The sequence below is a fragment of the Terrapene carolina genome, unplaced genomic scaffold (assembly GCF_002925995.2).
Source record: "Terrapene carolina triunguis isolate 2854851 unplaced genomic scaffold, T_m_triunguis-2.0 Scaffold171, whole genome shotgun sequence".
Classification (NCBI taxonomy): domain Eukaryota; kingdom Metazoa; phylum Chordata; order Testudines; family Emydidae; genus Terrapene; species Terrapene triunguis.
In genome coordinates, this window is record NW_020664522.1 from 4,074,987 (window position 1) to 4,086,822 (window position 11,836).

General features: G+C 46.6%; 1 protein-coding gene across 2 annotated transcripts; it reads right to left on the minus strand.

Moving 5' to 3' along the window:
• Positions 1-229: 229 nt before the first annotated feature.
• ASCL2 (achaete-scute family bHLH transcription factor 2) lies at positions 230-2,811 on the minus strand. 2 transcript variants are annotated; one of them, XM_024208902.2, is made up of 2 exons: positions 1,801-2,811; positions 230-1,095 (listed from the first exon to the last, which is right to left on the minus strand). In XM_024208902.2, exon 1 carries the CDS (start codon positions 2,552-2,554, stop codon positions 1,826-1,828), a length of 729 nt encoding a protein of 242 aa, XP_024064670.1. In that variant the 5' UTR covers positions 2,555-2,811; the 3' UTR covers positions 230-1,095; positions 1,801-1,825. The 2 variants fall into 2 exon arrangements, with proteins under 2 accessions (XP_024064670.1, XP_024064661.1); XM_024208893.2 differs by having other exon boundaries at positions 230-1,098.
• Positions 2,812-11,836: the final 9,025 nt, after the last annotated feature.

Consider the following 11,836-nt stretch of genomic DNA (forward strand, 5'->3'; position numbering starts at 1 on the left):
GCATAAGGACTGTGAATATGTCTGGCCATAGTGTGGGAAAAATAGCGGAGAAGCAGTTTCCTTGTTTTACCCTCATTCCCCTTCTGCATGCGCAATCTGGCCCCATATAATTATTTGCTACCATACAAGTGTTCTCATGATCAACCGTTCTTCCCATGTCTTCCATATGCAAAATGGGAAGTATTTGTAAGTAGACATGGTTGAAGTGTGCATCCTATAACTAGAGAAGCCATTTATAAATAGATTTTATTTATAAAGTCAATTTACATAAAATACTCTTTAAAAACTGCATATGTACAACTTAAGAAACCTTTGCAAGTGCATACAAAATGCCTTCAAAACATTGAACTTCAGTTTTCAAATAAGTGAACCTTCACACCAGACAAGACTTGGACACCACATTTAAGACAAAACATAATTTTTACAGTCCTTAGTAAAGTGTTGGAAAAATATTATCTAAATTGTATAAGTTCTCAAAACATTCTAGCTGGCAGTGTTAAGAAACAAGGGGATTGGATTTACTACAACAACTCCTCCTCCCTTTCCCCTTTTCTAAAGTTTCTTGTACAAAAATAAGTCTTCATATTGATAGCGTTCCCATAGGCAGTTCAAGTTACATATAAAATAGAATCTTTGTCATTACAAAAATTCCCTCCCCCTTCAGAAAAAGGAAGCATCAAGTGTTAATTTTTCACCCCTCTCAAATAAAAAAAGCACATATGTGTTAAAAGTTGGAAGCCTGGTAGATTTCAATCTATCACTTGAAACATGAGTATACCAAACCATTTCATTGGCAATTAAAGCCTTGGAGGGCACCATAAACTCCTGTACAACAGCAGTTAAAGATATTGGTCCCTATAACCTATTTACATAATTGCACTTTAAAAAAAAATTAAGAGCCACAGTCTTTTGTTCCAAGTAAGAACCCTGCTAGGTAGGTTCCAAAGCCCAGTCCCTTAAAGACCTTGGCAACAGGGCTCTTTGAAGGTAGAAAACATGTTGTAGTAAGAAGAGTCCGTTTTGCTCTTCTGCTGCATCATAATAGGCATCAAGGACAATGAGGTACTGAGGTCCTGCACATCTCTGCTTTCAAGGCTGCTACAAAGAAAAAGAGAAAAGGGCCATTAGCACTGCAGCATGTGACTAACAGACTCTGCCCAACTCCTGGGAGAGATGCATAGCTTCCTCTCTGGCCACATGTCTACACTAATCAATATCGGTGCAGTTTAAATCTCTTCCACAAAGCGATGTGCCAGTGATTTATTGTCTTTATAAAGTACAAGTAGAACTTGCCCCACATGCCCATGTAGCCTCTCCACTCCCCCCTTCCCTCCGAAAATGACTGCTATAAATTTAGTTTCCTCATTTATTGTGGGTTTTTGCCACCCAAATCTGAAAGTTTTTATTCTCTACTCCACCCCCATTTTCAAAACCAACCACATGTCTTACTCAGGTTGCAGCTATTCCCAGTGGTGACTCACCTGGGACCTAAAAGTTGGGGGAAAGTTTTTTATGCAGTCGAATCCAAGGACCGCATTTGATTAAACTTGACTCCAACGTTTTCCCTGTCTTCGTGTTAACGGAGATGGCTGAAAGGCCAAGTTCATTCACTGTTGTGAGGAAACTTTTTTTTTATTTTTGGCAATGCAACCCAATAGCTAAATTAGATCATTCAGCCAGTGTAACTCTGGCCAGTGTAGGGCAACTGATTCTTGCAACCGCGTAGGGCTGCACCTATTGCAATGCTTGGGGGGACAGAGAGGCGGGGGTACATGGCAGGACACACACCGGCCGCTTTACCTGAGGGTAGGGGACGCGGCGGAGGTCAGTAGCTCCCGATCCAGCTAGTGAAGTCCAGCAGGTCCCGCTCCTCGGGGCTCAGCGCCCCCTCGTAGCCGCTCTCATCCGAGGAATAAGCCGAGTGCGGGGACCCCGGCACGGAGCTGCCCTCCCGGCCGCCGGAGGAGGAAGAGGAGGCGAAGGAGGGCGACGCGGAGGAGTAGGAGCAGCCACCGCCGGGGGCGGCCCGCGCGGGAGGCAGGAGGCCGTCGTGGAAGGCGGCGCTGACGGCGTCGTGCTCGTCCAGCAGCTGCTGCAGGGCTCGGATGTACTCCACGGCCGAGCGCAGCGTCTCCACCTTGCTCATCTTCTTGCTGGCGGCGCCGTTGGGCACGTGCTGGCGCAGGGTCTGGAAGCCCAGGTTCACCAGCTTCACCCGGTTCCTCTCACGCTCGTTGCGCCGGGCCACGGCCGCTGCTCCCCCCGCCGGCTGCGGCTGCCCGGCCAGCCCCGGGAAAGCCAGGCGCCTCTTGCACCGCAGCAGCTCGGGCGAGCCGGAGCGCCGCTTGGAGCCTTTGCAGCGCGCCACGGACGAGCTGGGGTTCTGAGCCGGGCCCTTAGCGGCCACCAGCTGCTGCTGCACCGAGGAGGAGACTGCACCTGGCATCGGCTGGAACTTCATCCCCAAGGAACCGGCGCCGCATCCGTGCAAGGGAAAACTTGGGCAAGGCGGGGGTGGCTGTTGCATGGCAGCTGCTATTGGCCCACCGTTCATCTTGGGGCATTTACTCTACCTCAGCCTCCGGGGGGCAGGTGACCGGGGCAGGGCTGCAAGTGGGGGAAAGTTTGCAAGGGAAAAAAAACTTGCAAAAATAGTTTTTTTGGGGGGGGAGAAAAAAAACCCTGCCAAATATTTTCCCCTCCTCCTTAATTGCAAACAGTGGGAGCGTGCCCAGCGCGTGGAGCCGGGCGCTGCCCCGCTCAGCCACAACCCCGGCTGCTGCTGCTTCAGTAACCCACCCCCTCCCCTTCTTTCCAGCCCTGCTCCCTTGCGCGCTGTCAATGCGCCTCTGCAGCAGGTTCCTCCCAGCGCTGCCCCTTATCAACACGCGCTGCTGCTGCCGCCGCTCGCGAGCCCCCGGGAACAGCACGCGACGCGCCGCGCGCCACACACACAACAGCCCCCCCTCGCTGCTCCCGAGCCTCCTCCCACCCAATGGGGAATTCGCTTGGCAGCTTCGTACGCCCGGCGCGTGGCTCCCGGCGGAGGTTCCATAAACAATCCCTCCCCCCGGAGAGGAGCACGCGCTCCGCCTTATTTGCATCCCAATGCAGCCAGCTTGGGGCCTAGGAAAGCTCCAGCTCTTGCACCTGTGAGCAGCAGACATAGAGGGAGACCTTCCTTTCCTTCTGCCCCTGCACGCTTGCACTGAGTGGAGTGTATCTCTCTCCCACACTGTTGCCCCAGAGCGAGAGACAGGGGAAGACCTTCCCTCACCCTCAACTCCACCTCGCCCATGAAGGGACCCGTTCCCTTACTCTCCACCAGCCTCCACCTGCACTGTGAGCCTCAGGACTGCGAAGCACTTAATCTCTCACCGTCCCTGCCAGACACATGCGCTGCTGAGCCACAAATATGCACACAACGCACCACAGCTTTATTTTCTATACACAGCAATATTGTTTTTACAACACATTCTGTTTTGCAGCAGTCTCATAATAAACCCCCTGCCCCTCCCCATGAGCTGTGTAAATTTAAATGCTACAATATAAGATTATTTTGTATACCCATGTTTGTAGAATAACCAACACTATAACATGTTACCTGATTAACTGTCCTGTACAAACTTTCCACCCAAACATCATCTTTGGCCTGAGACCAAGCGTGGAAAATGTCAGCTCAGAAGAAATTTGAAAAAGGTATGAGGAAAAGAAGAGGTGGTCATGGAAGTTAGACTGTATTGCCAACCCCAAGCACTGGGAAATCATGCGTCAGCCCTCAGATAATCATAATATTAACAGTGAAAATCATGAGAAATTATTTTAAATACTTCTTTATTTCTTTTTGTCTTTTGCATCTGGTTTCTGAGCTTTTCAGGTGTATGCACTTTATGTTTTCAAGCTTTTCTCTGCAACCGTGAAGGCTAGAAATCATTTTTAATGACCACTGAGACTCTCATTCTCTAAGACTAGCTCTTGCAAAATCCAAATATTGCTAGACTTGGAATAAAATTGTGAGAACTGGCAATACTGTTTGGCACTCAGCCTTGATCACCGCATGTGCTAGCTGTGTCTGTTTAGTAAGTGTTTCTATAGAATCAACTATATTTTCCCAACACGCTTGGCAGACAGATTTAAATGATACAATAAAACCTTTTGTATTCATAATACATTCATAACCTATGTAATGGTATAGCTATAATAAGCTATCATACCGTAGTTATAACAAAATGTATCCCTCAAAATGTTTTGCAGCATTAAAATGATACAATAGAACTTATTTTCTATACATAACTTAAGAAATTGATGATATGGCAGTTATATAAACAAATTGTATATTGAACTCATATGCTATATAATAAACTGCATCTCCCACAAGATACATTTTGCAGAATTGCATGATAGTTTCAGAAATAAACCATGCAGGGAGAGAAAAATGAAGTCCCTGGCAGTGCAAAGACCTATGCTCCTGTTTAACATTAGACCTGGCAGTAGCCCCTTTTGACTTCAAGTTAAGCATGTGTGTAAGTGATTGGAGGATAAGGGCAGGAGGGGAAATATGATTTCAGAGAGCTGAAATTAAAAGGTGGAGCTGATAAAATAGAGCTAAAGAAAATCATTTCTAGGTTCATTGGAGCTTCTGACAAGAACGTCCTTGCACTATCAGTGTCAAGATTGTGTAGAGGGATAGAAGACTAGACAAGTAGTCTATAACAGAGAAAATAATGTTATGTTTAGGGAACTTGGAAGAGCGGAGATCATGGTTCTGTCTCCAGCTCTTCCACAGACTGAGATCTTGAGCAAATCACTTAATCTCTCTGTGCTTCTGTTCCCCCTTTAAAAAAAAAAAAAAGAGAGAGAGAGAGAATAGAAACTTCCCTACCTCACAGGGCTGAGGATAAATTAAGATGCTTGAGTCATACATCAAAGGAAAAGCATTATATATAAAAGAAGCTTCATGAGCTATGTTGGAGCAAGAGGATGGAAGGGGTAAGTGATTTTGAATTGGGCCCTGAAATGAAGGGGAAAGCAAATAGCAGTGGCTGAGAAGTGTGATATGATTAGTCCTGTTCTTCACGTAGTGGAATTATGATAGTTTTGGACGAAGGGGAAAGCCTTCAGGGCAGAAGGCAATGACTCCCCTCTCCCATCTCTCTCCCTTCCTTCTTTTCCCATATATGTATGCTTTCTCTCAAAACAGTCTTAATATTTTAATATTTTTGTACTGAAGTTACTTAAGTAAAACCCAGTAGCCTCAATCCAAGCTCCAACATTGACAGCTTGGCAAATTTCAGAAAGATCATTATTTCCTGCAATGTCTAAAGAATATGAGCTTAAAGGGGAAGAATTCAAAAAGTGTTAAAATTAGTATGCTAATACTCTTTAATACAGTAAGTGACTTTTATGGAGAAACTCTTCTGTTCTGGTTTAAAACATAGTACCTAAATAAAAACATTTTTTCCCCAATCCTAGCTTCCACTGGTTGAGAATAAGGAATTTTAAATAATTAGTGTATGCTCATTAATAGAACTAGATAAGTAACTTTATTCCATTTCACAATAGTCATATATAGTGTCCGCTTCCCTCTTTGTGATGTCACCAGAATGTTTTGCTTGATAGAGATGTGAGCACTACACTTCCATCTCACAGGCCATGGAAACCTGATTCAATGCAATTGCAACAAAACCAGTTTATAGCTTTGACTTTTATACTCTATTTGGCTGCCCTGTGTGGAGAGGGCCCACATTAAGGTCCATGTTAAAAAAGCAAAGTTTGAAATTAGGTCTTCCGTCATTTACCTGTGAATGATTAGAAACACTAGCACTATGATTCATATTTAGTTCAGAAAACATAGAGGATGCTCGTTCTTTGGGAGGAGGATCCAGAAGAGAGATCAGGGATGGTTCTGTTCCCATTACTGGAGTGTGCCCCTTAGTCCAAGAGATTCACAATTTGGGGGTCCTCTTGGTACCTCATTTGCTTATAGAACTACAGGTGGCAATGTGCTTTTAACATGTATATGAGGCTAACTACTTCAGACTTTTTTCAGATCTGCACCTGGCCGTGTTAATCTTTGCCTTTACCTTCCAGATTGGATTACTGGAATGTGGTCTAGATGGGACTACGCTTAAAGACCACTCAGAACAAGTGAAAGCTGGTGCAAAATTCTGCTGCCTGTTTCCCAGTGTTAGACGCAGGGAACATGTTGCACCTGTTTGACAACTGCAATGGTTTCCAGTGGCAATTCAGGTGCTGACTTTGACCGATAAGGCCTTCTGAGCACAATAGAAAGCCCACTGAAGTTTATGGGAGCTCTTAGATTGACTTCTATGGGAATTGCTTAGATGCTTTTTAAGGTTTTTAAGGTCAGGCTTGACAAAGCCCTGGCTGGGATGATCTAATTGGGGATTGGTCCTGCTTTGAGCAGGGGGTTGGATTAGATGACCTCCTGAGGTCCCTTCCAACCCTGATATTCTACGATTCTATGCTGTCTGTCTGGTTCCTAGCTGTCTCATAGAGCTTTTTCCATATGCCATCATAGCAACTGAGTTGGGATGCTTGAATTAATGGTGCCTAGATTTAGGCACATGGGAGATGGTTTCATTGGGACAATGCTCATCCATTTTAGGGGTTTGTTCTGCTATCCATCACTGTAGTATCTGAACACCGTCCATGTAAAACTATGAACATTGCTTTCCTCACTGGTCCAAATTCACTCTTGTTGTTGACCTTCCTAGCATGGCGCAGTGCTTGTCTTGTTTCCCAGCTGTTTGCCAGAGTTGGAGTGATGGAATTCAATACTGGGTTCTATTGTTTTGGGTAGGCCTTTTATTTACTGTAGAAAGGTACTCAAGATCGTGTTATAGTAGATTTTGTATGTGCTCCCTGGAGCATGATGTCTGTGGGATATACTTCTATAAATATTTGCTGTGAAGTTTTTTTTGAGGGGGAGAAGGAAGGTTTGGTGGTGGGGGAGGGGGTTAAGGAGAATTGTAAAGGAGCCAGATATTGAAATGTGTCTTTCTTTACCCTTACACACTAGCCTGAAAATCTTAGGGAGGCACATTCTAAAGTTGACTTAAGGTCCTGATTTGCCACTGCCTCACACCTTATGTCTTCATTCACACCTGTGTAAAGTGGGTGCGCAATGCTGCCAAATCACAGTAGCAGCATTTTACACCCATTTGGCAGAGGGGTAAACAAAAACACAAAGTGCAAGGCAGTGGTGAATCAGGCCACAGTTTTCACATACTGTCATTCTGGTGCCCTCTTTCCCACTTGTGTCCCTTACATGTATTTCTTTATTTACAACATGCTGGGATACATTACATATGAAAGATATTATGCAATGTATGTTGTAGGATCTACAGGTCAGAGACCATCTTTGTTCTGTGTTTGTGCAGTTGCTAGTAGTGTGGAGTGCCTAGTCCACACACGGGGCTCCTAGATACTACCGTAGTCAAAATAATAATTTTATTTTGTTCTTCATTATTATTTATGATTTGTATTGCAGTAGCACTTAAGAACTCTAGTCGTACACCAGGACTCCAGAACCTAGCTGTAAAAAAACCCCATATTTTCTTTCACATCCTCTGTTAACTATTCACTAATACATCCTACAAAGGGGTATTCATAGGCATTATGGACATCTAGGCCAAATGCTTCAAAAGTGGCCACAGAATTTGGATGCTGAGTCTGACACACCCTGTGCTTGAGCTTTGGAATTGCTAAGCACCAGCAATCTGTCAGTTGTAACTGCCAATGCTCAGCATTTCTGACAATCAGAGGCAAGCTGTGTCAGGTTCAGCACCCAAACTCAGTGGCCACTTACGGCCATTCCATGCATCTTAAAGAACCAATGAAAGAAATATCACATGTGTTTAAGAGATTGGGTACTGTGGGCCAAGTGAACAGCCCCCACTTACAGCCCAATCTTGCAAATGCTAATGCATATGAGTAACTTACTTATATAAGTTAAGGCTACGTTTATGTCACAGAGTTGATGGAAGTCACATAATCTGTGACTTCCAGAGATCTCCGTGACATTCTCTGCTTCGGCCCCAGGAAGTGCGGGGACTCCAGCCAGCAGCCAGCGGGGCCCTGGCAGGGTTGCGGGGACAGGGCCCCCCCTGCAAGGTTCCAGCAAGAGGTAACAGACTCCTGAGGGGGCCCTCCTCAGGGTTCCGAGGATGGTCGACAGCCTCGCACAGGGAGGAAGGAGGACGCCTTGGGCGAGTGGCTGTGGGGGGTGTCCCGTTTTCTCTTTGGGAAATATGGTCACTCTGCAGCTTTCAGCCACCGTTGGCAGATGGCCCCCACCCTGCAGCTTCCAGCTGCCCTGGGCAGAGGGGGAACCCCACAGCTCCCAGCCATCAGGGTGGCAGGGGAAATCATGGAGCTGCAGCAGTAAACGTCACGGACAGGTCACAGCTTCTGTGAATGTTTGTTTATTGCCTGTGACCTGTCTGCGACTTTTACTAAAAATAACCCTGACAAAATCTTAGCCTTTCTCATCAATAGTCCAACTGACTTCCGTGGATTTACTTGCATTTGTAAAGTTACTCATGTGCATAAGTGTTTGCAGGATCAGTCCCTTAGCCCAAGCTGTTTGCAGCAGGGACCCATTCTCTTACATGTTTGTAAAGCTCCTAGCATGCTGTAAATAATTTTTGCTAATGTAGGGAGCTACAGGACTAAGTAGCATTATAGCTAGTATCTGCATAGAAAAGTTTGCAGTATAGCAAAGCTTTATTTTAAAGTGTATTTCAATGCAAACACAGAGCTTGTATTGAAAACTTTAGCTCTTTAGGAAAGAGGAAGGTCCTTTCTCCTGCACTCTGCAAAAGAGAGCCTTGTATATGAAAATTAATAATTCTAGATTTTTTATGGTTTCCACAGGGAAATTAACATTAAGAATGTATATATTCAGAAGTCAGTAAATAGAGTGTTAAGGAAGATCACGCAACCTTAGGCCCAAATCATGCAAATCTTAACGTCCTTGCTTAGCTATACACACAAGTAGATCCATTGACGTCAATCCTATTGCTCACAGAAGGTAAAGTTAAACAGATATGTAAGTCTTTGCAGGATTTGGATCTAAGTGAGTACAAGTAAAGTCAGTACACATTTTTATAGTAGTGAAGTTAGGTTCACAGTACCTTTAAGAAAGTACTTCCAGTGCTCTGAAACTTTTCAGTTTTAAATCTCTTTATAAAGTTGTTTTATGAAAAATAAATTCGTTGCACTGCAATGTAAGATATAGTAAAACAAGAAATCATAAAATATAGTATATTCTTATAATACAACTCCCTTGAATAATTAGCTGGAAAGACTGTTCAGAGATGTACTCTGTCTCCAAATGGGGAAAATATTTTCCTTAAATAAACAGCAGATGGAAGATAAAATTAATAATTATCACTTGTATTACACTACACCTGGAGATCACAAATAAATCAGGAGCTTGTTGTTTACTCTGTGATTGTATAGTGCCTAGCACAATTGTGTACCTTATAGAAAGGGAAACTTATCTAGTAGAGCAGGGGTTGGCAACCTATGGCACGCGTGCCAAAGACGGCATGTGAGCCGATTTTTAATGGCACGCTGCTGCCTGTCGGGGTCCCAGCCGCCGGCCCCGCTCAGCCCATTGCCGAACCCAGGCCGGCAGCGGGCTGGGTGGGGATGGCGGCCGGGACCCCAGCAGGTAGCAGCATGCCATTAAAAATCCTGCCCGGCCCAGCCTGCTCTTCTCTGCCCCCTGCCCACCGCTCTCTCCTGTGGGGGCAGGGGGCAGAAGCTTGATCCTGCTGGCTGCTGCTGTAGGGCAGCCTCCACCGGCAGCCAAGCTCCCTCCTCCCCCGCCTCTTCCCCCAGCGTGCTGGGTTCCTGCCCCTCCTCCTCTCTCTCCCTGCGGCCGAACAGCTGATGGCCCTGGAGAGGGAGGGGGAGAAGTGGAGCCGGAACCACAGCCACAGCGTGCTCGCTGTTCCGGAGAAGAGGTGGGGACAGGGCCTTGGGGAAGGAGGGTGGAATCAGGGCATATCCCCTCCAGCCCCCTGCCGTGAGCCACTCAGGGCAGGGGGCTGGGAGCATCCCCACGACTCCAGCCCCCAACCCCAGCCCCCTGCCCTGACTCCTGAACCCCCAATATCCCCCCAGCCTTCTGCCCTGACTCCTGAACCCCCCTCACACGCCCCCAGCCCTCTGCCCTGACTCCTGCACCCTCCTCACACACACCTATCCCCCTGCCCTGACTCCTGCACTCCCCACACATACCCAGCCCCCCCACACCCTATGCCCTGACTCTTGCATCCCCCACATCCCCACCCCACCCTGAGCACCAAATGGAAACTCCTGCAACCCTCCCCCCACCCCCGCATTCCCACCTGCACCCCTCACACCAAATGGGAGCTGCCCAGGTAAGCGCTCCACACCCAAACCTCCTGCCCCAACCCTGAGCCCCCTCCCTCATTCTAGCTCATGGCCAGACCCTACACCCCAACCCCCAGCCTGCTCCTTCACCCCTAGCCCTGTGCTCAGTGCACTCCCACCCTCAGCTCAGTTCAGAGAGAGAGAGAGAGAGAGAGGAAGAGAATGGGCTAAAACCAGGGAGAAGGTAGGTACCCACTCTATGTGGGCAGGGCCAGGACCCCAGACCAGCAGCAGGTTGAGCGGGGCCAGCAGCCAGGACCCTGGCTGGCAGGAGCCGGCAGACGGAATCCCAGACCGGCAGCGGGCTGAGCCGCTCAGCCCACTGCCAGTCTGGGATCCCGGCTGCCGGTCCCACTCAGCCCGCTGCCGGGCTAGGGTTCTGGGTGCTGGCCCCTTGCCAGCCAGGGACCTGGCCGCAGGTCCCGCTCAGCCCGCTGCCAGCCTAGGTGAATGGAACCCCAGGCTGGCAGCGGGCTGAGCAGGTCGGCGGCGTAAGATCAGCATTTTAATTTAATTTTAAATTAAGCTTCTTAAACATTTTGAAAACCTTATTTACTTTACATACGACAATAGTTTAGTTATATAATGTATAGACTTATAGAGAGAGACCTTCTAAAAACATTAAAATGTATTACTGCCACGCGAAACCTTAAATTAAAGTGAATAAATGAAGACTCAGCTCACCACTTCTGAAAGGTTGCCGACCCCTGTAGTAGAGGGACTGATTCTCCATGAGCTTTCACTTTGTGTCATCATTTGCACCTGTCCAAAGTGAATGCACAACGCCACCACATCATTTCGCACGAGTGCAAATGACAACATGCTGGGGAAGAGATCATGGGGAACCAGACTTGCAATGACCTGATCGTTATTATTTGTATTATGGTAGCACATAGGAGCCCCAGTCTTCATGTAATACAAGCTCCCCAGAGTAATCCAGTTCACTTCAGCGGAAATCACTTGCATGAGAATTATTTGAGTTACTAAGGGCTGTAGAACCTGACATGACATCAGTAACAATGTACTGGATCATTGTGATGAGACATTAGTTTAAGTGTCCAGGAATGAAAACAAATATAGTGCATGCTGTCAATGGGACTGTCATCATGTTCAAAGTTAAACACATGCATAAATGTTGTAGTATTGAAGCCTATATTTCATGGTGCATTCTTTTGAGGGAGCAGAGTTAAAATTGTGCTTTCAAGTCTATCATTTGCATTTCTTGACTTTTGAGCAATTACATTTGTAACTTTAATGTTACTTGAATGTTTATGTATTGTAACAGGTGTTTGTGTTGTCTTTCATAGAATCATAGAATATCAGGGTTGGAAGGGACCTTAGGAGGTCGTCTAGTCCAACCCCCTACTCAAAGCAGAACCAATCCCCAGACAGATTTTTACCCCAGATC